This window comes from Protomyctophum bolini, assembly GCF_963924005.1.
Source record: "Protomyctophum bolini genome assembly, chromosome: 3".
Lineage (NCBI taxonomy): Eukaryota > Metazoa > Chordata > Actinopteri > Myctophiformes > Myctophidae > Protomyctophum > Protomyctophum bolini.
In genome coordinates this window covers 15,402,282-15,430,027 of record NC_137864.1, presented here as the reverse complement: position 1 = coordinate 15,430,027, position 27,746 = coordinate 15,402,282, and the positions used below count along the sequence as shown (strand labels likewise).

The 27,746-nt window shown below is 42.8% G+C and overlaps 3 protein-coding genes across 8 annotated transcripts in view; 1 reads left to right on the top strand and 2 right to left on the bottom strand.

Annotated features, from left to right (window-relative positions):
• Nucleotides 1-657: 657 nt before the first annotated feature.
• Nucleotides 658-10,778, bottom strand: haspin (histone H3 associated protein kinase). The gene is made up of 17 exons (XM_080759284.1): nt 10,542-10,778; nt 9,887-9,991; nt 9,452-9,577; nt 9,042-9,134; nt 8,124-8,181; nt 6,600-7,967; nt 6,107-6,272; nt 5,245-5,402; nt 4,496-4,684; nt 4,017-4,102; nt 3,466-3,528; nt 3,259-3,350; nt 3,017-3,096; nt 2,813-2,901; nt 2,509-2,651; nt 1,782-1,884; nt 658-1,482 (listed from the first exon to the last, which is right to left on the bottom strand). The coding sequence occupies exons 1-17, from the start codon at nt 10,715-10,717 to the stop codon at nt 1,290-1,292; spliced, it is 3,288 nt and encodes a 1,095-aa protein (XP_080615410.1). The 5' UTR covers nt 10,718-10,778; the 3' UTR covers nt 658-1,289.
• Nucleotides 10,779-12,527: 1,749 nt separating this feature from the next.
• LOC308313054 (cornifelin homolog) lies at nt 12,528-13,723 on the bottom strand (the record flags this gene model as incomplete). The annotated part of the gene is made up of 4 exons (XM_080759937.1): nt 13,644-13,723; nt 13,372-13,500; nt 13,079-13,215; nt 12,528-12,617 (listed from the first exon to the last, which is right to left on the bottom strand). Exons 2-4 carry the CDS (start codon nt 13,496-13,498, stop codon nt 12,528-12,530), a joined length of 354 nt encoding a protein of 117 aa, XP_080616063.1. The 5' UTR covers nt 13,499-13,500; nt 13,644-13,723.
• Nucleotides 13,724-18,871: 5,148 nt separating this feature from the next.
• Nucleotides 18,872-27,746, top strand: part of apbb2b (amyloid beta (A4) precursor protein-binding, family B, member 2b) — an 83,113-nt gene continuing 74,238 nt past the window's right edge. For 5 of the 6 annotated variants that reach the window (XM_080760014.1, XM_080760013.1, XM_080760010.1 and 2 more), the window contains exon 1: nt 18,872-19,101. The gene's annotated coding sequence lies outside the window, so the exon portion shown is untranslated. Of the gene's footprint in view, nt 19,102-19,348; nt 19,524-27,746 lie in introns of those variants that run through there. The other variant, XM_080760012.1, reaches the window with a different exon arrangement.

Sequence of the window (27,746 nt, the reverse complement as noted above, 5' to 3'; positions counted from 1 at the left end):
ATTATGGACCAATTATATGAAGACATGGTTTAACATGGCTGAAGTGCTCCTGACAGCCCCTGGCATGGCTGTGAAGGCCATGTCTTGAATGGAAGTCTTTGCTATGCTATACTGTAGGTGTTGCCAATGAATGGAAGCTGAATGGAGGTTGGAGGGCTGAATGTGATGACTCTCTTTTGTTAATGGTAGGTTTCGTATTCTTAATAGTTTCCACACCTTCCCTCATCAGCCATTGAAAGCAATCCATGGCCAAGTATTGCCGTCCTAGCTTGATGTCACAAGCGTTGTGCCTCATTCACAAAATGCACATTCAGATGTGATATTCAAGTGTACTTACAAATGTTTCCCCAAATATGGCAATGTTCTTTTTTTTTCGTTAGATTAATTCGGCCTGGGCTTTTAGCAGTGCATCTGATGAAGGCTCTAGCCGAAACATGTCATACATAAACATGTCATAGACTGGCAAGACAGCTGCAGCCAATTAAAATATTGGTTAGGTGTCACTGTACACCAAAGAAGGAGCCCTGACAACAGTCATGCTTGCTAACCGGTACACCTAAATCAAACATAACCACAACTAAATGAGCTGCAGATGTGTTGAGCCCGTTTGTGCACAATAGGCCCGCTCAACAGTCGGCTTAAGAATGTTACTCAAATCATGTTGTGTATATACCGTTTCCAAAATATATTTACTGGAATTTTTCTCAAATAAAGTTTCTTTCTTTAAATACACCTTTCATAACTGCACAGAGGCCAAAAAAACTGCACAAAACAGACAAGGCATGTCAACCGTTTCATTTTGTTCATGCAAAGACGGATGCAAAATATGAAAAGCATATTTTTTTTAGAAATCAGAAAACAAAAAAAAATAAAAATTGTGAAAAGTTAATACACCATTGCACATAAAAACGACAGGGTGTCTAATGAAGTACTGTCACCTCATACACTTGAAAAACTGGAAAAATACTACATTTGTGGCACTCCATCTTTAAGGGCCTTTCAAATGGTAAGCGATATAACGCACCTATATTTCCAATGAGACCTGCGTTATTCTTATTTTCTGTACGCATGGAGAAGTCGAGGGGCAACAACGCAAGCCTATTTACGTGTGTGCGGTCCCGCTGAATTGTTGCGCGCATGCTCGTTTCGTGCACACATCCGCGACTCACCAGACCTGGATTCTGTTTAGCTTTTTTTTTAACGCTTGCGTTGTCGGCTGTCGCACTTCTCTTCTCTCAGACCTCTCAGTCGTTGATCCAGGCGACAACGTCTGCGTTCAGATGGTCAAATCAAAACAATCCGCTTTGCAGTGCCTCTGTGGCAGAGCGGTACTGCAGCAGGTTGTCATGGATGTGGGCCAGTTCCTCCCGGGCCTTCTTGGCCCTCAATCCTTGAACCCGGTACTTCATGGAGAGCAGCTTGCTACACAGGTAGTGGAGCCACATGACGTTGGAGTGAGGCAGGTAGTCATCCCACTTGTTACTGGGGGGTAGAGACATAGACATGTCATTTTCTGGTGGATGTTTACTACCCCCCCCCCCAGGGACCCCCAGAAGGAAACATGAGCAAAAAATGTTTGCTGTTAAAGTATATTAAAAGATTTGCACACGTTTTCACAATCTTTCAAAAAATGTGCTTGTAGATCTGCTATTTTTCCAACATCTAAAGTTTAAAATAATGGTTAAAAGCTATAAGGTGACACAGATGCGTCCTCGGGTCTAAATGGGTTTATACCAAGAGAAGCTAAAACAATACTTGCGGAACCAGACACTATTACTGACCCGTTCTGCTCTCTCATCAGCCGATAGATCTCGTACTGATAGTCTCCCTGGCCCATGAAGAGCTCCTCGTCCTCAGAGATGTCGCATGCCACCGTCAACCCATCTGAACAGATATCAGATTACTGGGTCACAAACAGTGGGTCACGGACACATTTGTATGGGTCCCTTTATTTTTTGTTTCATACATAGTTTATTATTTCAAAACATAAAAAGAAAAATAACATTTTCATGAATTGAACACAAAATCCAATGATTTCGTGAAGAAATCAACGAAAGAAATTAGAAAGAAAGTAGTAGTGAAATTAGCCATGTAAGAGCCTCCATTTAATTTGAATAATGTAATAATTATTTTAACATTTATCAAGGTTGACAATTATTGATGTAACAATTGTTCAATTAACCCATTTTGGGCATTATACTTTAGCCATTGAAAAATAGCAGATCTACAAGCTCAGAGCTTGTAGGTCTGAGTGTCCGGCAAAGCTGATTGCACCATGGAGGATTTGAACCCAGTCTCTAGTCTACAGTGACTGGTGGGCTGTAATTTACCCCTGCGGCACAACACGCTGCATCTACATGTATGCACATCAGATATATATATATGACCATGGTTTTACTCAGGTCTAAAAAAGTCAAAAATGATACGTCTGCCTGAATTATAAATTGTAAATGCACAAGCCTTTCACCATATAAAAACAGAGACAAAAAGTGAGATGACCTAACTGACCGATTTCCAGCCTGGACAGAGAGTAGTCGATGATGCGAACAAGCACCCCTTTGGTGTCCAGAGAATGCTCCGTTCCATTGAGGAAGAAGCCGGCCGAGTTCTCCTTTGTGGTCTTGACTAATATGTTGCCCCAGTGGAGATCTCTAGAGAGAACACCAGCACAGGGGGATGACACACCAGGAGACAATGGCAATCACACTCAAGTAATGAAGCATACAAATATATGTGATTATTTTTTAACAATTCTGAACAATAATTGAACCAATACATAACTAAATCAATAAAATGAATGAATGCACACTACCTGTGCTCAAAGCGCAGCTGCTGTTCAGCCACAGCCAGTGCAGCGGTCACTTGGTGGAGGATGCTCTTCGCCACCGCCAGAGAGGACAGCTTCATGACACAGGGTTGACAACCATTAAAGACTGGATCCATGTTATATATCCCAAACAAACAATTAATTAATACAGTCTCGGAATAATTGATTCAGTGTCTTTAGAGGGTTTACCGTTCCATTGCTGTTCTCCAGGTCACAGCCACCGAACTCAAACTCCAGGATCAGAAATAGCTGTTCATCGTCGAAGAAGTCTGTACAAGAGAACACAGACAGATAAATGCAATGTACAAATAAATGAAGTCTTATTCGTTATATCCTTGCTCTCGAGCAGAACTTAAACATAAATGAATGCACTATTTAATCATCCAAGTGTGTGTGTCAACCCAAAAGTAAGACATATTTCCCCCTCTGACCTGGTCGGTCATTCTCTGAGCCTTTCTGGCGGTCGAAGGCATCCCAGACCTTCAGCATGACTGCAGGGTAGCTGCCTTTTACACAATGGAGACTGCAACGAGACAAGGCACCTCATGTCACATCTGCATTCAAAACCACTAGAGGAAAGCTGACAGGGCAAAGCACTTGAGGGACCAGGAGAAAGGAGAGGAGAGAAGGGTTCTTACCCATGGAGTCCGATGAAGCCATACGTCTGGTTGTGTTGCTTCTCTTTCAGGCTGCTCAACTCCCTAGAGGGAATAAACATTCAGACGTGTTAGTCATTAATCCAATATGAGAGTTGGCACTGAATTAATGTTACATTGTCGTTCATTTGAATTTATATTTTATTTTCATTTTAGCTTTCCCAGGAATATTCCCAAAGAGATGCAGCAAAGGTCGTCATGAACGGAACTCGAACACACGACACGCTATCAGGCCAAAGCCTATATGTGGCATGCACCTGGACCACATGGTCAGTGGGCCCGGTGGAGGGCCCATTTTATGCATTTTGGGTATAGGAAGACAGGAAACCAAGGGCAGAGGAGATTGTTGGATGAGTTTTATTAGATTTCAGGTCCTTGTGAATCACAAGGAGCATGTCATCAGTAAGCCAACTCGGGGTCATGCCAAGGACACCCAAATAGTCTTAATCTCTGACCCGATGGTCAGGAGACAATTAAGCCCCTGAGCAAGCATTAGTGAAATGGTAGCTTTAAGTTCACCGCATCTTACTTACTTGGAGATAATCATCTCATGGAGAATGTCTCCAAATGTCTTCTGTTCTTCTCCATTCACTTTCTCCTTGCCTTCAATCGGAATGATCTAGCAAGACAAAGATTGTCATTTATAAGAGACACACACACACACACACACACACACACACACACACACACACAACTAGAACACCGTTCCCAAACAGTGGGTCATTTTTATAATTTGATTTTAAAACATAAAAAAGAAAATAAATTGAAAACTTTTTTCCCCAGAAGTCATGAAGAAATAAAGAAAAAGAAAAAAGAAAAAAAAAAGTTGAAGAAGTAGTGAAATTAGCCGATCTACAAGCTTGTAGATATGCTATTTCACTAGTTTGGGCTCCGGGGAGAGAAAAGTGTTCCCTTTTGGGTCACAGGCTAAAATGTTTGAGAACCACTGAACTAGAAGGCCTGTTGAAGATTATAAAACTAAAGTTTAGTCTTGCTACAGCATCATACACACCTTGAGTGCAACGGTGTCCCCAGAAGCATCGACGGTGGAGAAAACCTCTCCAAAGGTCCCTTCCCCGATCTTCTTGCACCGTTTCAGACGCCCAGGCAGAATGCACTCCTCCCAGCACAGAGCCCCCTGCTGGTTGCACTCTGCATACACCTTCTCTGCATCAGACAGCTCAGCACCCTCACTTATATTCTGACCATGAAGACGGGAGCAGGGAGGAAGGTTATTCTGATCATTTGATTTAGGGTATATCACAATAGTACAATATCCCAAATCACAGACAATATCCAGTCTAATATTATTTGGATATAATATTGATACTAGGGATATCCCGATCAGTTTGTTTTGCTCCCGATCGGATTATTTGTAAATGAGGTGATCGGCCCCGATTTCCGATCACATGGGATCGGGACAACCCTACCTGTGCTGGGCTGGGCTGGGTGAAATTGTTCAAATGATCCAGTTTCACATATTGGTCAGTATCCAATTCTAACAGAAATTTCAATTAAAACCCTGGTGGATTCATGTGCTAAATAACATAAGGTTGTATTGCTCAAATCAGTCAATGCATACATTCTTTACTACTTTTTAACTGAACGGATGTCGGATGTGTAGTATCCTATACAAATAACTTTCATTTTTATTTTTTTAAAGCAGGGAAAACAAACATTTAGATTTACTAGTAATGATTGAAAACAGATTCCTTTATGCATGCATGTGCTATGCAGGCCGGTGTAGCTGTGTATGCATACCAGAAAAGGACTGCTGTTCTGCAGTCGTGACTGGAGCCGTCTGGAGAATGGTGTACCTTTAACGGGCATGTCATATAGATCCATGTTTCCATCGACCAGGCCTGCCCTCCCAGGAGACTCCAACATAGAGGTCTGGAGCTTCCTAGGAGTATTCCTCACTAGGATGGAGAGAGTGGAAGGGAAATATAACAATGATGCTCTTTATAATGATAAAGATCAAACCATCTAGAGCAGTGGTTCTGAAAGTGGGGTCTGGGGATGTCCAAGCGTCCGACTCCTAGACTGTCCCCAGAACAGTTTAAACATTTCATCCACATTTTATTTTTTGGCCATTTGAACATAGCTGATCTACATGATCACAAGATCAGCCTTTTTATTTATTTAAAAGAACTGTTGACACATCTCTAATTAAATGGGGGCCCTGGCAGTTTTTTTTAATAAACGCATTAAAACCAGGAAAGCATCCATGTCATTTTAGATTTTTGTGTTGGGCTATTCAAAAATAGTAGATCTACAAGCTTGCAGTGTGTCACTTTGTGCCGCGATGCAAGCTTGTACATCAGCCATTTTTTTGTGCGATTACTACCGATTTAGAAGGCATTTGTGGAATGGGCCTCAGTAAGTGAGAAAGCCAAATTCATATCAATTTATGGAAGATGCTTCTGAACATGTATTCTGTTGCTAGTTTAACAACAGCAAATACCCTTTAATCTTAAAACTAATGACATTTAATAGCCGATCTACAAGCTCGCAACACGTTGCACGACGTGTTGCGAGCTATTTTCGGTGCGAGCTATTGAAATCAGTGGCGACGACTGAGAACTTTAATCCATGATGTGTGTGTAATGGACCCGTCCGGTACCTGTAACCCTGCGGTGCACAGAGAGCTGAGCTTTCAGGCGGCTCCAGGTGTGCGTCTCAGGCGTTAGGTTTGCCAGCAGAGAGGAGAGGTCCAGGTGGCTGGCCAAGACTCTGACCGGAGTGGAGAATACCATACCAGAGCCAAGGAGCAGGCCCTCATTGACCGCCTGAAGACAACAAAATATAAATCACTGTTTACAGTTCACGTGTGATGTGCTCGCTCCATCGTATTGTAGTATTCCATGACAAAAGAAGTAGAGTGAGAGCAAAGGGTACTGTCAATAGTCGTTTTGTAGCTTAAGATTAATTCGGTGCAAACAATCTGTAGTTTCAACACACTTGCCCATGTGTTAATTGTGTTATGTTCAACCCAGTGTGTGTAAACACTAAATAATGTTTAAGTTCACTACCATTCTTTAAGCTTTTTGTGTCTGTATGTGGCATTGTCACCTTGGGTTCATTATTTGTGTATGCGTGTCTTGTGGCATTGTCACCTTGGGTTCATTATGATGTCCAGACAACAGTTCAGTAATGCTGCAGTCCCCAGCCTTGCTTCCTTCCCTTAGTGCATGCCGGTTCTGGAAACCAGCTGCGCTGGCATTGCCTTTGTCTCTCCAACGACTCACACTCTGACCACTCACAAACGCCTTCCTGGTCGTCCCAGTCCGGTCCCTTGACACACTTCGCCTCTTCGTGTCTTTGGCAGCCCGAGATAACTTAGGATTTCGCACACACTCCTTAGCGTCTGTGGTCATGTCCTGTGAATGAGTGGACCCGACACCAGTGTGCTCAGAGTGCATGCCACGTCCGTGAGCTCCAGTCCATCGTGTCGAGGCCAGTCTCTTCAGTAGAACTGTACTTTTCTTAGCAAGACATTTCTCCTTCAGCTTGGCTACGATCATTGCTGCCTTGTCTTCTGGCACTTGCTTACTGACCTGTTGCTGGTGTGAAAGGCTAATGGTGTGGACATCTGTGACTGAAGATTTAATGTCTGAAGAGTCGCATTGGGCCTCTGATTGGCTAGTATCCACCGAAAGGAAAAGATTAAATGTGTCAGTTATCAACTCTGACGGATAAACGCTTTGACCATCAAGTAATGACGCTGAACAGTCAGTTACATGACAAGGCGGTCCAGGACACAGCCGGTCTGGGAGGTTTGCAGTCTGACCACGCTCCACCATTTGTGACTCTTCAGTGGTTTGTGGGCACACGGCTGAGCTTGAATAGCCCAAACATGAAAAGTATGCAGTCTGAGGGAGGTCCACTCTCCCCAGCTGCACTTTGCACCGCTTGCTCAAACACATGTCTTTCAGAGCATGAATGAGCATCTCCGATTCTCTGGAAACGGACAGAGGATTTTTGCCGTCACCACTTGTCTCACAAGACCTGTATGAAGAGCCAGAGTCTGAGTCATCAGAAATAAGGATCACACTTGGAGTTTCGTGCATATCTGGAGCCTCTGTGATGATCGGCATCTTACACCCAGAGCCAGGCTCCCCGAGTGTGGCAGAGAGGGGTGGAGAGAAGGAGTCTCCTGACGGGACCAGCTCCTCTGGGGCTGACAAGTCCAACATTGATACTGGTGCAGATACACCTGGCCTTTTTCCAACCAGCTGTAAGGAGGGTGTGGAGCAGAAGAGGGGTTTCCTGTGGTAAGGACCAAAGGTCTGATCTTCAGCCTCGCTGATGGAGCTCTGTTGGCAGACACGTTTAATGGTGGATATTCTATGGTTCTGGACTGTGTCATTCACAGAGCTCTCAGGACTGAAGTTCAATTTGGCCTTGCGTCTACATGGCATTTTGGCGTTGGAAACACCTTTTCCCAGCACAAATTCACCAGAAGAGTCGATATTTGGATGGGCCTGCGAGGGACACAAGGATGTATTTTCAGAAAACCCATGCAGTTTCGCCATTGCATTCAAGTGGTTGGCAACAAAGTGTATCCATTTTGTTTGGCCTAATAGTGTTTGGTTTTACTTGAGAGGCATATAAGCATATTGAATGAGAGATGGTCTTACAATGCTACAGGGTCCCCTACGTTGGCTGACCAATTGGGCAGGACGAGGCGGGGCCATACTGCAAGAGAGACAGACAGGAGATTAGGAATATTGCCTGGACAGCGGACACACTTTAGTACCATCTACAATCAGTACAAGCTCATGTGATACTGTAGTAGATGAAGGCAATATAATTAAAAAAAAACTGCAGAACTCCGATGATTGGTGTATTTCCCCCCACAAATCAATTTAAAAACCGGTGTCTGTACAGTTGCATGAACTGCTGCATGTCTCCCCAACAATACTGGAAAGGTTACTACTAGTCATGTACAATCTAAATAAAACGAAACTAAACTAAACTACTAGTCATGTACAATCTCACTCTAAACGCTATGATAACATCTTGCTGATCTGGCAGTGTCAGTTGTGTATAGTACAGTATACTTAACAGAAGGCGCTGACCCGTTTTCATCTGGCTAGTGTGCTTACATTCATTCTGCTGGCTATTTTTAGAGATTGTGTATTGTTGTGCATCTAGGCTTGTGCCGTGTCGTGTCATATTTAAATATAAATCTTTCAACTATTACGATTGTTACATGTTTATTTGTCAATAAACATGTTAAACAAAAAAAATATGCTAAACAGTTAACCCATTCAATATGGGAAATCATCCCAGTCATATTAGATTTTTGCAATACATCGTTGCCGCCTTCATTTTCGGCCAGATTCAATGAGACAATAAATGGGTGAGTCAGCTAGGTCAGGAGGTAACAGGGGGCACACAGCCAACCGCTGCCCTACTTCACCATACGAGTGCGTCACACAAAAGCAGTAAAAAATAAAATCAGGTCTAAATGGGTAAAGGGACATGCATCCAACGTCTCCATGCTGGTATAATGCAACTCAAGTCCACCCCATCCGTGTTCACCTCATACAGACCTTGCTGGTTTATTAGTCTTTGGAATGGAGGAGTCAGAAGGTCCCTTCTCCGTGGCCCTTCTGCTGCCAACAGAAGTACTCTTCTTTCTTTTCCTAAAATAAATAAGAACTGAGGTAAGCCTGCAGTGTTGCTAGGCAGATTCATTCTTACTGAGTGCAGTATAAAATTAAAATTAAAAGTTTGGTGGTGGACTATTTAGCAAACTGAACTCTGCATGTACAAATGGAACCAAGTGGACCCCTCATCCATTTGTATACGTTTGGAGTCAACATTGAGGATTTCACACACAGTACATTGGGGTTCCACAAGTCTTCCAGCTTCCAGAGATAGAAATGGTATCAACCTGAGGTCTGTGGTCTGGGGGTCCTTGAAATGGAAAAGGTTGAGAATCATCACTGATATAACACACCTGGTCTGCTTCGGTTCTACTTCGAAACAGCTGGCAGACATGTCAGAGTTTGAAGAAGAGGTTTCACTGGCCGGCTGAACGTTCCTCCTCAACAGACGCTCCTGCCTGGACACAAGGTTACCTCTCCTGTTCACACGCAGACAAATAGTTTCACACAATAGATTTTTTCCCCCATTAGTCATAGTCACAGAGAACTTCATACTTCATACATGATGCCTGGATCAAAGTTAGCAGTCTGATAAGTAATACTACACTCAGTGGTTAACAGGAAAATGCCAATAATACCTTACTTATTCTCATCAATAAACGTTTCAAAATATGTAAAACTGACTTAACAGACTGCACAGTGCACATGTTGTTGGCATATGCATCCGACATTTCCATGCTTGCTGTCATAATGCATTGTGCCCAAGGCCCCAATCACGGCATACACACCTTGCTCGCTCTTTAGAAGGTTCGTAGTTCTCCTTCAAGGACACTGCGGATTTCTTCTTAGTAGTGCGCACTCTTCTACTGCAGACAATCACAGTAATCTTCTTTCTGTAATGATGGGGACACACTGTAAAATCCTGAGAGCTAATTTAACTTAGTTGAGTGTACAGTAACACATTTGAACACTTGTTAAAGCAGCACAGTTTGGGGTATCAGTGGCCATTTTGGACAAATATGGCAGCCAGAAGTCTGATTTTAAATTAATTACCCTAGCCCATATTTGTACATCTTTAAAGGACCAGAGCTATCTTTTATCTAGCTCTGTTATCTTTTATCATGGCTTTTATCATTCATGGTTTCAGACAGTACCACCACTACCAGTTTTTGTATTGACTTGTGCTTTCGTTTGAAATGTTCCCATTCATTTCTACATACTGTGAATTGAAATGTACTGAAATAAAATGTTCAATCACTAGATTTTCGAGTACGCACTCTTCATGATCATGGAACCTCAACCACTGGCCACCGCTGTTAGCCGAGAACCGGTGTGGAACTTATCACGGGCAAGTTCAAGATAGCCATGCTTCCTTTGGATATCAAACTGTGCCTGTGGATCATTTCAATTAAGTAAGGGTGACTGACATAAATAACAACATACCTCCTCTCCGTGGGTTCTACACAGACGGAGGGGTTCGAAGAGTTTGCAGCCGCACTGCTGTCAAAGATATGCTGTCTGTTGTCGGCGTCTGGCGGCCAAGCAGCAGCAGACAAACTGCAAGTGGCTTTACCGTAGGTCTTCATAGTCCGTCCAAATACCGCCTTCCCTCGGTTCATCTTTAACTTTAAAGTTAACCGTTGGTGAAGCGAAATAAATGATCAGTTGCCGACTTTTAGCCTTTAGGCACCAGACTATCCGCCTCCTGGCCCGCTTCGCATTCAAATAAAATACGTCACATTCCTCCTTGTTTGTGTCGAGTCAACGACAAGCCTGGACGAAACCATGCTAGCGGTGCCGTAAGCAACAATGGCAATTAAACCAAACACCGCCTCCTGCTGGCTCAGATGAACAACATCACTGAGAGAGGTCCACGTCCATCAATATGAGGCTGTGTGTGGCTGTGAGGTGACCATGGAGGTGTCTTGCGAGAGAAATAAGCCAAATATCACAATATGATATGGCCATCCATCCATCCATCTTCAACCGTTTATCCGTAGTCGGGGGTCGGGGGGCAACAGCTCCACCAGCAGAGTGCTCTAGACTTCCCTCTCCAGAGCAACATTAGTGACTTCCTCCTGGGGGATCCCAAGACGTTCCAAGGCCAGTGAGTCGATGTGTTTCCTTCAACTGCGCCTTGGTCTGCCCCGGGGTCTCCTTCCAGTGGGACGTGCCTCATGGACCTCCCTCCCTAGGGAGACGCCCGAGAGGCATTCCTAACCAATAAAAAAAAACTAATATTTAAAGAGCTGGAGAGACGGGAAGACGACCCCATATTTTCTGTCCTACTCCTAATTTCCTAAATGACACCCAGCTTTTCCTACATGCCCCTGTACAATGTGTGAAAGAACTCCAATCATTACCTCAGTTGCGATTAAAGAAACATACGTCGTCAGATATCTTAAGAAAGTATTTTATTTCTTAATACAATGTTTTTATATATGAGAATATATATATGTGCAGGAGCTTTTCTCTGCTGTAGATAGAAATAACATATAGGCTAGTGCAGTGCATATTTGAGACATGTGGAGGAAATTTGTACTGTACTTTTCTGCCTTTCAGATCCCTCAGTTAGAATTTTCCTCCTTATCAATCCAACTGTAAAATGTGCTATCCTGGCTTGTTCACTATAGCAAAAAAAATAGCCAATGAATATAGGCCTACTGTACTTCTTTACAATGGCAAACAGCCACCAGGAAACAAAATACATAGTATATAGTAATATAATAATAATTAGAATGTTTTAATATGATAACGCAAATGTCCTCAGGATCTGCTTCTGTAACCAACCATACTTTGTTAGAACAGAGATATAAACAGTGAAAATGTATTTGTCTTACTTCTAGATCTAGACATTACGATCAGATTAATTGGCATCCCTCAAACGTTTTGAAAGTACAGTATAGTGATTTTCTTTAATTCGGTTGCAAACCAAAATCCTTCCACAGGTTGAATTCAAAAAGAAAAAATGTATCTTTCTGGAAAAACAAATTGGCTGTTTTAAAGCTGAATAGGCTATATGTTGCATTTCATTATGTTGGCTGTTCTCTCCTATGCACCTAGCATGTGTGCAAATAAATGACTTAATCTACAAAGCTAAATAAAATGTACTAAAGAGTGTTTTATGTTTTTACATCTTTGGGATTTAAGAATGCATTTATACTTAAATACAGTGGATTCTTTTCAAAGGTCATTGCATTAATGTGTCAATTCAGGCAGAAAGTTGGTCCAGTGCTAGCTGACTAACTAACTAAATAACTATAGGGATATATATTCTAGCCAACTAGATAAATGGAAGTTGTGGGTAGGACTGATTAATGTTGAATTGAATTCCCGATAAAGGATTTTATCTATATCAATAACTGACACACTTCCCTGTAGGAGTTCCGACATATAATTAAACGCAGGGTAACTCCTCCCTTTGATTGATCATCCCCTCATCTTCTGCTCTCGTGCCAACTGACACAGTCCACATAAGGGCAGGCAGGCCATGACCATCCAGTCATCACACACAGAACCCTGAGGAGAAGCAGAAGTATTTTCACTAGTGACAAGCCTGTCAATTTTAGTTTAACTTCACACTATTGGGAAATGCAAACAAAACGATGAAAGCACAGAATGGTGATTTATTTTTGTTGAGAAAGATTTTTTATCTCCCACAGTATGGGTTCCAACTCATTGTTTGCTACTCTACACCAGGGGTCGGCAACCTTTTTAACCTTACACTCATGCCAATGTTCGCACCCGTGCTCTACACCATGCACCTCTCATGCCACCACAACTTGACTCAATTTGACATACCGTGTTTCATTTTATATTGATGATTAATGACTATTGGGAACATGTATTTTTATAATCCCTGCTACAAACTAAATATTATTTTTCATGGCATTAAAATCGTCAGAATATGCATCAGTGTCCTTATAATGACCCAAATAAGTGACCTTTAGATAATTTAATTTGTGGAGTAGCTCACTCACGTTGATTTGGTATCTGTTGCGGATGCTTGTCCTCAGAGCGATCATGGCTCCAGGAAGGAAGGGAACACAGCAGCTGTCCCCATTGTCCTGAGCCACTTTGATGGCCAGGATACAGGGAACAAGTGACGCACAGAGACCTGGAGAGGCAAATCCTTATTTCATATATTTCATATATTCCGTTATTTCATTGGATTCAAGACACTGTATTATTGCTTACCCACACACACACTTTCATCATGTACAGTAACTGGACTCACACATCATACTTCATACACAGATTATTTAAGACATACAGATGCCACAGTCTTCACAGCAGTCGCACACATTTGAATTCCAGTCTGATGAGCCAGGCGATGCAATACTGTAGCTTGTGCCGGAGACCTGAGGCTGTGAGTTGATCGTGTTTAACTGGAATGTCATGGCTATGAACAGATGAGGGGAAAGTGTCGTTGTGAGAGAAAGACGAGATTTGATGAGGTACAAAGATTATAGGCCTTTAGTTCAAAATATACAACCCACTACACACACAGTTCAGTATTGTTTTCTCCAGTTTTGATTTCCTTACCTGTGAATGTTAGATTTTCCAAGAGCTAGTTAGATGCTTTCTGAAAATCCTCAAATGGGAGTGCACAGCTGCAGTGTTCAACTCTTATACCCTCCTATACCCGGCCTATACCATTCTGGTGCATAGTGTTCTGGTATTTCCAATATCCGCCTCTCCATTTGGGGCTATATGAATACCTTGTACAGGCTAAAGTCAAATGTTTGAGTTTGGGGCGTGGAGGCTTGCAGATTTAGATCATTCAAAAGAGTGCACACATACAGTGATAACGTGGTACTGTTATCACTGGAGTGGAGAAAAGTACAAAGTGGGCATATCGCACATTATTTGTGCAACTTTGAATTAGGCTTCACGCTTAGGTGCAGGGTGTGTAACATCAAAGGCCAAAACAAATGTATAAACGCCAAACGGATATAGTACTTACCATTTTAAAAACACGCACACAGACACTCTCAGTCTCTCACACATACACGCACGCACACACGCACGCACACACACACACACACACACACGCACACACACACACACACACACACACACACACACACACACACACACACACACACACACACACACACACACACACACACACACACACACACACACACACACACACACACACACACACACACACACACACAGTTCTGGCAGATTTCAGGTCAACTGGGATTTGACAGTTATGGAGAACAGAAACTGAGCATTATCTTTTATGTAATTTGATGAGTAAGTATCTGTCTTTCATCTCATCCATATTTTATTAAGTATTATTATTATTATATTATTGCTGATGACGCAGCCATCCTCTGTTCACATTATTTCTCTCTTTTATCTAGCAGTGGTTCTCAAACTTCTTCATGTCAAGAGACTCACCAACCGCCATACGTGTAATATTGTGTTTGACACCTCCATCTGAATTTTTTTTGTGCCAGGGACCCCATAAGAGAACATGAAATGCAAAGAGTATACATTTTGGGTGTCGTGCAATGTCCACTCTGCAAACACTTTTGCCTTAATAAGGGGACAATAATGTTTGAATTGAGAATGGTGAAAGAGGAATAATGACCAATGATGTGTGATTCTTTAGTGGATAATATCATTTTAAGAACATGGATGTACTTCCATCATGTACATAATGGTCCTTGTTTGATTACAGTAGTAGGCTACAAGATTGGGCCTAAACCTGGGGGGCCTAAACCTGGGGGGCCTACACAGCCCTACATGATAATGCAGTACATAAGCATAGCCACCAGGTGTCCTCGTTCATCTAAAAGACATAGAGAAGAACGTTTCAGTTTACTGCTGCTGTGTTGTTTGGCTTGAGGGGCAGCTGTTTATTTTTGCATGTGCTTGTTTTAGACTGGAGCTGATTAGATCCCCCCCCCCCACATCACATTATTATTTATGTGTTTTTTCTGCTGTCCTGGGGTCAGAGTTGAGTCAGTGGACACACAGAGCTAAAGGAGCTCCTAGTCAGCCTATAGTGCCGTGGTTCTCAAAGTCAGTGGTGGAAATTAACTTATATTTTTGTACATTTACTCAAGTACTGTACTTACCGTAAGTACAATTTTGAGGTATTTGTACTTTACTTGAGTAGCTTCTTCCGATTTCCAATACTTTTACTTCTACTCCACTACGTCTCGAATGCAAATATTGTACTTCTATCTACTCCACTACCGGTATTTAAAAACTTTAGTCAATAGTAATTTTGTATTATTATACAAAACATACATTAACCACTTAAGTTCAGCCCTACACATTTCGGTCATTTGAAAATAGCCGATCATACATATATTTTCAAAAGATTTATACATTAATTTGAAAAATGAGCATTGTGCCTGTCACAGACATAAGCAGAGCAAGTTTAGTCTGGAAACTCTCATTGATCCTCAGCATCACATTATCATTCACCATTTCACTTCATCCAATTGTACACTCATTCCATCTTCATACCGGCTATTTAAACTGGAAGTTTGCACTGCTCAATCTGCTTGTTTTCTGCTGCACACACTGATACTGCTGTGCTTGCTGTCTGCTTAAACTTTTGCTTCTCACCCTCCTCCACCCCAGCTACCACCTGTCGTTTTGGATCTGCTGTTTAGGTACGGGGGATTCGGAATCCCTATGGTTGGGACTGATGCGCTTAATCTGAGTACCTAAAAAGCAGATCCAATTCATCGCCAAACCATAATAAATATATTGCTCATTTTATATTCACCTCTGCTCAAAGTGAACCCTTACAGGTCTGTACCTCTGAGGTATAGATAGAACCACTGCGTACCCTCTCAGAGTTATGGGAGCCCTTCAAATTAAAAGGTTTGAGAACCACTGGCCTATGGATCCTTGAAGTGCTCAGTTGGTTGCATTGTCAAAATACTGGAGGGGCGTAATCAATGGTGAGTGAGTGAGTGAGTGAGTGAGTGAGTGAGAGAGAGAGAGAGAGAGAGAGAGAGAGAGAGAGAGAGAGAGAGAGAGAGAGAGAGAGAGAGAGAGAGAGAGAGAGAGGCATTACCTTAAAAGTAAATATTTTATGCCTAGACACTGTCCAGGAGAAATGGACAGACATCTAAAGAAACAAGAACAGGCCAGAGTACTTAAGAACTCACTTTATAATGCATCTGTCCAGGCACAACCACAGCCAAAGATCCTGACACTCAGGCCTTCAGGGCTTTTTTCTTTTTCAAACTGCAGAACCAGCTGAATTAATCTCTATGGTTGAATAATGCATTCACTACATGCCCTATGGTCTGGAAGAGAGAGAGACAGACAGACAGACAGACAGACAGACAGACAGACAGACAGACAGACAGACAGACAGACAGACAGACAGACAGACAGACAGACAGACAGACAGACAGACAGACAGACAGACAGACAGACAGACAGACAGACAGACAGACAAACAGTCAGTCAATCAGTCAGTCATTCTGTCTGTCTGTCTGTCTATCAGAGACATGTATGTTAAAGTCAACCTTTACCATGGACTATAGATGGGTATTTAAAGGACAAAGCATCCCAAGTCAGTTCACTGTTCACTATGGTCACTGCAAAGGGGCCATATACTCTAAGGAGGCGCCTACCAATCTTCAGGCTATAGTTCCACTTCCTGAAGTTGTACCAATTGTAGTGCAGGGAAAACTATTACATAAATATGGTGTGCAGACAGTGCATAATTAAATAGATTCATAAGTCTTTAAATGCTTCAGGCGGAGATCTCCGCTTGATATACGATGAAAATGTGTATAGGCTATTATGAAAACATCATAGCCCATGCCATGTTCATAGGCTACGATTCTTACAACTAAATGAGCTATAGGGTGGAAAAAGTAGTATTTCTTTAGTAGGTAAAAGTGTCAATACTGCAATATAGAAATACACAGAATTCAAAATGTACTTGAGTGAAAGTAGAGTACAAAAGTATTGGCATCAAAATGTACGGTATAGGCCTATACTACCAAAAGTTAAAAGTACTAATTTTCCGTTTCAAGTTATCAAATGTATGAAAATATGTTGAAAATAGCAGTTCTACAAGCTCACAAATGTGTCGCAATGTGACACATTTGTGAGCTTGTAGAGCAGCTATTTTCAAATGTCAGTTCTTCAGATCTCTGTTGCAAGTATGATCGAACCCTACAAACCCTCCCGCTCACTCAGATCAGCCAACGCAGGGAAGCTGGAAGTACCCTCACTAAAAACGCCGGGACAACACTCCACACGTCCCAAACTCTTCTCCCTTCTGGCTCCAAAACTGTGGAATGCACTTCCCATTGCAGTCAGAACTGCAGCATCACTCCCAATCTTCCGCCGTAGTCTGAAAACCCACCTTTTCAGACTCCATCATGGCCCATAGCACTTACCCCACCCCCTTAGATAGCAATTCTGTAGACTTAGATAGCATTTGATACAGACTTATAGCATGTTATGTAGACAGCATAAGTGCATTGTATGTGCTATTGTCATAGCACGTCATAGTACATATGTATAGCATAGTAGTATAGATGTATAGCTTATATGTATAGTTTCATTATAGATATTCCACTGTTACTTTCTTAGCTTACGCATGTTTCATGATAAATGTTTTTATGTGATGTATACCCATGCTTTTTTGTTCTTGCTTAATGTAAGTCGCTCTGGATTAAGAGCGTCTGCTAAATGCCTAAATTGTAAATTGTAAATTGTAAATTGTATAATTCTTCAGCTATTCGAAAATAGCAGATTAAAATAAGTATATATTGAATCCATTACTCATTACTGAATATTCTCTTTGGGGGGCTCATGGCACAAAACCTTTTCAGATGAGGGTCCACGGCCAAATATATAGCAATTTGGGAGTCCTTGACATTTTCCAGAACATCTCCCTCATGCAGACGAGAGAACACTTGTCCTTCATCCTGAATATTTTCTTCAGACAGATAGCAATCTGCCACTGAAATGGTGCGGTGGTATTTGTAAGCATGTAGGCAAGGATGTAGCCTTATCCTATATGTTTATGGCATGTAGTGCTTTTACAAGCAATAATCTAAATACCTGCAATAATCCAGACATTTGCTTCCTATAGCTAGCACATAAAGCAGTGGTTGCCTTTATTTAACATTAGCCTCTGAAAATGTGATCTATATATAGGCTATGCTATACCATACATGATGATGACAATGCATTATAACTCATTATCCCCATTTTTAGGCCAACTGATGAATAGGGATACTGATAAAATGCTAAATATAATTGGTTACTTATAGCCAGGCTTGAAAATAGGCCATGTATTTTAGTATAGGCCTATTAGCAAGCAGTCTCCTCAACATGACAGCAGCCTCCATGCAGGCAGTCGCATGCACACACCTTTCTCTGTTTAATTATTATTTTAAAATGTATGTTACGTGCATGCGTACGTGCGCGCGCACACACGCACACGCGCGCGCGCACACACACACACACACACACACACACACACACACACACACACACACACTGTAACAATTTATTCCTTAATTCAACAACAGATGAAATATAAAATGTTATAATGTCATCATTACTCATTATAAAACAGACAGAACGATATTAACCTAAAAAAGATGGGGAGATTGCTTTGCCTTTTATTATAGCCTATCGTCGTCGTACGGTGGTGTCGCGCGCACCGAAAACCGTCGATCTAGAAGCCCACGGTGCGGCGCACCCGCGACGAGCTGTGAGCTTGTAGATCGGCGATTATCCCTCCTCGTCGGGGGGTTTGCTTCCGGAGCGTTCCGGACTGGAGCAGCAGAGCGGAGGAGCAGCGCTCTACTCTCAGAGAGAGAACAGAACAGAACAGCAGCATCTAGTGACTCTGGAAGAGAGAGGAGAGAAGGGAGAAGAAAGCAGCGGAGAGAAGAGAGACAATAAGGGGGGAAGGACAATATAAACTGAAGCGCTTCGAGGACAGGAGGAGGACGTGGTGGTGAACAAACACAGTCAGTCCGTGGAGGAGGTGAGTGAGTGCCGTGCGTGCGTGGTGGTTTGTGCTTATTTATTTTCACGGCCCGAAAAAAAGCAAGAAGCTGCCTGTCATTTTATTCCCAGAAGCAGGAAGGACTGGAAAAAAAATAAGACGTGACTGAGTTAACTTTTCACATTGTTGAGGAGGAGGGCGACGCAGTGCCCCCCCCCCAATCCTCTCTCTCTCTCTCTCTCTCTCTCTCTCTCTCTCTCTCTCTCTCTGTCGCCGCCGCGTTGTAAAGGAGGAGGCGAAGCGTCGCTGCTGCTGCGACACACACATGCCATGTTTTCCTTTACAGGAATGTAGCGGACCCGCGATTCGTTTCGGCTGTAGGCTAATAATGTCGTGGCTTTGATGATGATGCCAGCCCTACAGTCTGTGTAGATTTCGTCGTGATTGCAGGAATACATCAGGTAACGTTGCAGAACTAGCGCGGCTTGTGTAGCCAGCCACTAGCCAACGCCACTGTCTGGCTGGCTGTCCAGTCCCGTGCTGCTGTTATAAGGTTAATGTGCAGCACACTTGGATTTTTAAGTAAATGTCATAGATCGGCCTATGAGGTGATTGGTGAACAACTTTGCGAGACAGACGGATCGTTTGCTCCTTTAAACTTATTCATAGATGAATTATTGTAAAAGGCCTGGCTGCAGTGGAATCCTAGCTGTGTTGTTTTCGTTTCTCAAGTGTCTGGTTCATTTTAGAATGGGCCCATGTCACCCAGGGATATACATCATACTAAGATCATAAGATGGGATCGTTTGACTTGTTATTACTGCTACATAAACTCATGTATATACGTTAATTTCAATTGATGAAATCCACCATGTTGAATTAAGCTCCTAAGCATAGCTGCCCATATAATAAGAGGGGTGGGGTAATAGTAACGGTTTCATGTAGACGGTGTTAAAGAGAGCCTCCAGTTCCAGGCTAGCCAACTTTGTCATTGCATCCTGTGGTTCTCATTCACAGCTGCAACCTCAATCTAGCCCTGTGTAGTGTTGTCCCATCTCTCAATGTGGAGCTGCTAGAGGCCAATCAAGAATGCAGTTCATTGTGAAACAGACGTGCATACAGTAGAGTATTACTGCACCTTGAGTTGTGCACAATGTGTGTAGATTGTTATCCTACTACAACTTGAATTGGTGCTGGCTGGACCCTGTTACTTAATTGTTTCCAGCCAACCAACAAGGTCATTTCTGGCTGCAAAGCCTGTGAGTCTGGGATAATAGGCTTGGTTGTTTTATACAAACATGGAGCCACTTAATTGCCTGTTTATGTTTCTTGATTTAAAGAATGGCCAAAGTCCAGAAAGTCAACGTGGAAAGACCTTCCTGTGTTTTGGACTGGTGGGGAATTTAGATCATTGTCAGTTAATTGGCATACACAATTAATTGCATAATGCATCTGTGTGTGGCAGGGATGAGAGAGGTGTCTTGTCTAGTCGTGCCTACCTTACTTACTTTTAGAATGTGTGTAATGGCTTATGACAGAGCATATCCAATTTGTCTGCCTCTCTTTTGGGAGAGGCAATTCTGCTCTGAAGTTGTTGACAATAACACCATTACCAAGGACATAATTGCTGTTTCTGGTGTGTGTACCAATAACATTTCCCTATCTCTCTCGCTCACACACGCGCACATGACACGCACGCACGCACACACAGAGTCACACACTCATCTCACTCTCTCGTGTGTCCTCCCTTGGCAACACACTTAAGCTCTCCAGTGTACTCTTTCCATCGCATGTGACACATAATGTATGTTATTTACAGAATGTGTTGGTGAAATAATGATGACACACGCACAGTACGACGTGCATTGCCAGCTATCTCTTTGAAACACATTCCCATGTTTTAAGAGACCTAGTGGCATCCATGACTTACAACTCCAAACGGTTGTGGTGGTTGCTATACTCTCCATAAGCTTTATGCTGTGGCATTGGTTTCAGGACCTCATTAGTGCCACCCACAAGACGGAATGTGTCAGTGTACTGGAACAGTACTGTTGAAATGGTGCACTGTCATTCTCTCTCTCTCTTAATCAAAGTAATAGATTTAATCAATTTGGGGGGGGGGGGGATATATATATACTGTATATATCGGAGATCTGCAATTTTGCGCTATTTGTCAATCAATTTATCCAAATATTTAAAAAAGAACATATATGTTGATTCGTTGCCATAAAACTATTCCATTAGAATGTGCTTCTTGATTAATCAAAAACATAATTGGTAGAGATAATCGATAGCCGCAGCCCTATAAGGTGTGTGTGTGTGTGTGTGTGTGTGTGTGTGTGTGTGTGTGTGCTTGCGTCTTGCGTGCATGCACTCATGAGCGTGCATGCCGTGATGCATTGCATGTGTGAGCTTGTGTACGTGAATGAATGTGTGTGTGTCTGCTGAGTTGGAACATGATGTCATTGCTAATTGCAGTGGGCTCTTTGGTTGATAAGTTGGTTTTTATTCTGACCCCTTTGCCTCTCGATCCCTCCTACCCCCTCACACACACACACACACACACACACACACACACACACACACACACACACACACACACACACACACACTCTCTCTCAGTCTAGCGTTTTCTATTCAACATCAAGAGTTGCTGACTGTGGAAAAAGTGACTTGGGACATTTATGGGCCAAGTTTTTGGCCAAGAACTGCAGACTGTGTGTGTGTGTGTGTGTGTGTGTGTGTGTGTGTGTGTGTGTGTGTGTGGTACAGTAGGTATATGTGTGTTTGTTTTGCTTTGGTGTTATAAAAGCGCTTTGGTTTTGCTGAGCTGCAAACTCTCAACATGGCCCCTTCCAGGTTTAGGAAGCTGCTTTGAACAGTCTCTTAGAATTGATATGCATCCTGGATCCACACAGGGAGCCAGACACACTTGTCATGCACACATAACACATTGAGTGCAAGGAGTACACTTCCCAAACACTGGGTTGGGAGTCGGGACCCATATGTTGGTTGCGAACTTGCGGACCCATTTTTATGGGTCGCAAGTAGCAAATCATTTTATTTTTAGTTTCCTACATTTTGTCACATTTTCAAAAGAATTCCATAAAAAATACTTTGTGAAAATAGTAGATCTACAAGCTCATAACATGTTGCATCGCAATGTGTTGTGAGCTTATAGATCTGCTATTTTCAGTAGTTTGGGCCTCGAGCTCAAAAGTTTGGAAACCTCTGCTATCTATATGACTGTCACTGTGTTAATCTAGAAGCATGTGTGATAGAATACTCCAAAATAACACTACATACCAAAGTTAGTTATTTGTAGTCTAGTCAATATCTCTGTTACCATGCCCAAGTTGGGGGGAGGGGTGGAAAGTTGCCAAACCATCACCTTAAGGGACCTGTATGCCTTGCAGCATATGCAGGTCTGTTTGTGTATACTAGAGTGAGTCCGTGCACAACAGCTGAGGAGGAAAAAAACAGGTGTGTTTGTGTGTGTGTGTGTGTGTGTGTGCGTGTGTGTGTGTGTGTGTGTGTGTGTGTGTGTGTGTGTGTGTGTGTGTGTGTGTGTGTGTGTGAACAATCAGATATGTGTGGGAGATCTCTTGTTATCATCATGCTGCTTCCCCAGTGAAACAATACCACTGGCCCACCCTTGAGCAAACAAGTTGCCTGTATATGCATACTTATTTGTAGTATTGTACAGTAAAATCCTCAGTGTTTAGTTAATTCTGTGTAAAAATTGACCCTTCGTAATAGGGCTGCTCCTATTTATCGATATAAATCAGCCGATTTTCACTCCACATGGCATGATCGCCGGTGATCAGCTAAATGAACAAATCACAAAATCGGAAAAAGCATTTGTCTCATTGTGTGATATACACTGTATACTGAAGCAATTATTATTATAATACAGCTGATATATACTCAATATTAGGATATGGGCAACCTTAAGGCTGATTCATACTTTGTCTTGCGGCTGTGTCGTTGTGCACTGAATATAATCGACCTACAAGCTCACAACGTGCTGCGGATACACATATGCTGATGCATTGTCAGCTTGTAGGTCAGCTATTTTCGGCGAGCGACACTGTCATGGGCCAGAGCATAATTTAGGCATTAATCAAACAGTGTCCTCATGTTGGTACTATAATATGGGTAAGATCCTAAGAAGAGATAGCCAGTGTCTAGACTTTTGTAGCAATTAAGAGTTTATTTTTTATCAGCATTGGCCCCCCAACAATCTTGATCAGAGCCAGAGCATGCCTTAGTAGTGCTAATGGGAGATTTAGCACTGCACACACATGTGTTGTTAACACCACAGAATAGGATGAGAGCATTCGTGCCTTTCAGCGCTGGTAGCACGCAAGCAAGGCAAAAAGTGATCTGATTCTGGTAGTGTTTTAGTTTTACTGTATAGTCCACATTCAACAAATGAATTGGTGCTAGATATATTATTTTTGATCAATCAGGCTGTCATATTGGCAAACATTGTCCAGATTATGGTGTGTGTGTGTGTGTGTGTGTGTGTGTGTGTGTGTGTGTGTGTGTGTGTGTGTGTGTGTGTGTGTGTGTGTGTGTGTTATTTCAAAAAAGCTGCCAAAACCATCAACTTTTCCTAAATACAATCCCATAGAACAAACAAAAAACAACGGCCTAAACATCAGCAGCACAGGGAACTTCAACCAAGCTGTAAAGGACCTGAGGGACAAGGCAAGGAACCAAGCTGTAAAGGACCTGAGGGACAAGGCAAGGAGGCCATTTTATGCCATAAAATAGACATCCTAATTAAATCCTGGCTTGAAATACTGGACTCTGTGATAGAACCAATTTCCTCTATGGTTGCGAGATCTGGGGACCATTAGCAAAGTATGACCTCGACAAAATGGGATAAACACCAATCCGAGACCCTACACACAGAATTCTGCAAATCCATTCTCTGGGCCCAGCGAAAAACATAATGCATGCAGGGCAGAATTAGGACGATACTCACTCATAAAAAAAGAAAGAAAAAGAGAGCACTTAATTTCTACAACCACCTAAAAGAAAGTGACCCAGATGCACTCCATATTAAGGCACTCACACACAGCGGAACTCTAGAGAGATGCCCCCTCATCAACCAGTTGGCCCTGGACCTCTGTGCACAAACACAAACGGAGCCAACAGATAGAAAACCCATTGGAAGCCAAATTAAAAAAACGGCAAAAGGAAAACTATCTGACACATTGGAAAGAAGCAACACAAAAGCAGAGTGAACTAGGATGCTATCTGGCCCTAAACAGAGAACTCACTGTGGAAGAATACCTGAGCACCGTGACGACCCAAAACAAAGAGAAATCTTAACTAGGTACAGACTCAGTGAGCACAGTCTCGCGTCATAGGAAGTACTACAATGTGCAAACACATCAGCAAGATGCATGAGCTGCTGTCATAGAAGGATGATGGAACACAACCACCCTAAAGACTAATCATTGTGTGTATTCCTGCACTAGAGTGATCTTGGTACATAGACATTGATTTATAGAGGGTTTGCGCTTGCATAAAGTGAATGGAAAATCGAGTGGCAAATCGAGTGGCAAAGTGAGTTTAGCATCATTTAACGTCGTTTTATGCAATCATATTGGACTTTTCTGTTTGGATGTATGGGCTGTCAAGGCCAGAAAGTAGTTTTTTGGCACTCAGTAGGCGTTCCCGCATAACGGTTTGATGATGATGTCACGCGCATACCCTCTATTGAAGATTCTGACTTTCAATTGTACATACATTTTGTTTTGATTGTAATTGTTCCACTTTTTGCTTTGGCAATGTAAACTTATGTTTTCTCATGCCAATAAAGCCCATTGAATTGTGTGTGTGGGAGGGCATGGAGTGCTCATGTGTGACCTTTTGTCAATCTTGTCCTTTCTCCTGACTTTCTCTCTCGGGCCCCCGTCAATGTCCCTCAATAGGGTTATTGTCCCGTCATCAGTGGAGTGTGTGTGTGTGTGTGTGTGTGTGTGTGTCGCGCGCGCTGCATTGTTGTTGCAGCGAGCAGACAGCCGTGAGGTGTGTTTGGACAGTGAAGGAGCACTGAGGCCCCGTTCATCCTGTGTAGGGTGTGAGACTGAATGATAGGGCCTCTCTCTCTCTGTCTCTCTCTTTTTCCTCTCTCTTTCTGTCTTTGTCTCTCCTTTTCTCTTTCTTTCTGCCTTTCTATCCCTCCATTTCTGTCTCCATTCATTCACCCACAGAGTTGTTACTCATGTCCTCCTCTCTTTGTTAGTGTGTGTGTGCGTGCAGTATGTATTCTGTCTCATCCTGGCAGGTCTCATTGAGGTCCTGTCTCCTAGCTCTCAGGGGTCTTGTGATTGGGTCATCGGTATGTCAGGGGTCTTGTGATTGGGTCATCGGTATGTCAGGGGTCCTGTGATTGGGTCATCAGTATGTATGATATTCCTCATATACAAATTACCTGTGGAAAGGAGGAGAGTGTGGTGGAGCAGTTTCTCTCACTTTAAAATAACACAAGATGGCATGCATGCACCCTCAGGCGCACACACAGACACAGACAGACAGACACACACACACACACACACACACACACACACACACACACACACACACACACACACACACTAATTTTTCCTTCTTGTGTTTATAATATAAACAATATATTATATTTCTGCTGCTGATGCTGTCGTTTCCACATCGCTGCACACTTATACATGCACCCACCCTATCTTGCTCTGTTCAGCTGCATAAGGGAATTATGCCTCGCATTTTGATCTCTCTCTCTCTCTCTCTCTCTCTCTCTCTCTCTCACACACACACACACACACACACACACACACACACACACACAGTGAGAGATGAAATGTGATGAAAGACCTTGTAAAGGCCATGGCTACAGACAGGTGTCACTCTCTCTAATTGGCCCAGTGAGCCAATAATAATAGCCAATAATTTGGTAGTGATTGTGTGATTATGATATGAAACGTGTAGTTTAAAGACGGAAAACTTTGATCCTAGGTGCTAATGGGAGATTTAGCACTGCACAGTGCACACATGTGTTACTGTTAACAGAATAGGATGAGAGCATTCGTGCCTTTTGGCGCTGGTAGCACGCAAGCAAGGCAAAACGTGATCTGATTCTGGTCACAGTCAAATGATCTGGTCGCTGGCACGCCTGGCATGACTATGTCTTCGCCTGGCTACAATCACTGCTGCCATCACTGGAAAGTCTGGTCCTTTTAACGATGCTAACGATGCTCAGGCTCCCCGCACTCGCACGCTGCGCTGTCTGTTAGGCCCCACTTCTTCATCGACGCTTTGAAGCAGCCGACCCCTGTGCGCAGGCGGTTGAGGAGGGTCCATTGCCGGCGAGGTAGGTCTTCTCTGTCGACGCCACCTCCAGGATCCGGGACATACTGGTGTAGACGTGTCTATGTATGTGGCAGGACAGGACGTTTTTCTGAAAACTTAGGTTAGGATTTAGAAGGTGTTAAAATCAGCCTCAGGTCGAAATGTTTTAATAATAAACTATGTGTTGTCAACTTGTCACTGTGGCAATTATTAGAGCTGGTGTTCGTGATTTACACTATTATTTTGCAACGAGGCTCATTTGCAACGAAGAATTAGATGGTTTCTTGTGTATGGGTTCAGCGGCCACAAATGCCACGCAAGCCTTTTGTGATTTCTTTTGCAACAGAATTTTACCAGGTGGCTTCAAGTGTACGCATTGCGCAACATGGGAATGCAGGAGTTTACTTGGACTGGAAAGACATTCCTGTCTGATGAGTGGTCCGAATGACAGGCGATTGACTGCCATGTCTGATTCAGTTATCCACATTGTGCTGGTTTGGGTTTCCTTCCTATGAGTCTCGCCATGATGATGTCACATCCTGTGGGGCGGAGCGAGAGGATTAATTTAGCAGCTGTGGGGTCGGGTATGATGTATCACGCTGGCCTTTTTTATGGCATCCTAATCTTTAAATATTCAACTATGTTTTCTTAGCTTCAATCTGCACTCTCTGATCAAAATCCGTATTGAAGAAATGAGCCCAACAAGCCACAGAGCTTGGCTTTGCACTGACCTGGCAAAACAAGTGGTTTTGGCTGCGTTTGTGTTTGTGCTTCAAGACTGGCCAGCCAGGACCAGCTAGCTATATATGTGTCCTGTACTCCAAAATGAATGTCCTGTCTGAGAAAAATGCCCCGCTAACAACCCAAACATCCTCTGCTCCAAAGGAGGGGAAAAATAATGGTTAGGATTTGACAAGAGGGGAGGGTTTTAAGTGTTGAAGAGAAATGGATCGTTTGTGGTTTCTGTGGTCCCTTTGGCAGAGAGGGGGACATTCCTTTTCTGAAGAGTCACTTCGTCTCCATTCTTTCGTCATATCCGATATCTCTGTCCGTGAGCCTGCACATCGTTTTAGACACATCGGCACAGTCTCGTCCGTCTGACATCTGCTTAGAGGGACAGCGTGCCATATAGGCTCTGTAATTAAATGTCATCAAAAATGTTTAGCACACAGAGGAGGTTTGCACCGTTTTGGCAAAAACAAACAAAGAAAGAAGAAAGGGAAAAAAAGCTAATCACAAGACAGAAAGGTTCTTTCTCACCCAGAGGGAGGTCAGGCGGTCATTTTCTGCTAGGGAGAAGTGTTTAGAACAAAACAATATTTGTGCATGAATCAAATTATTTG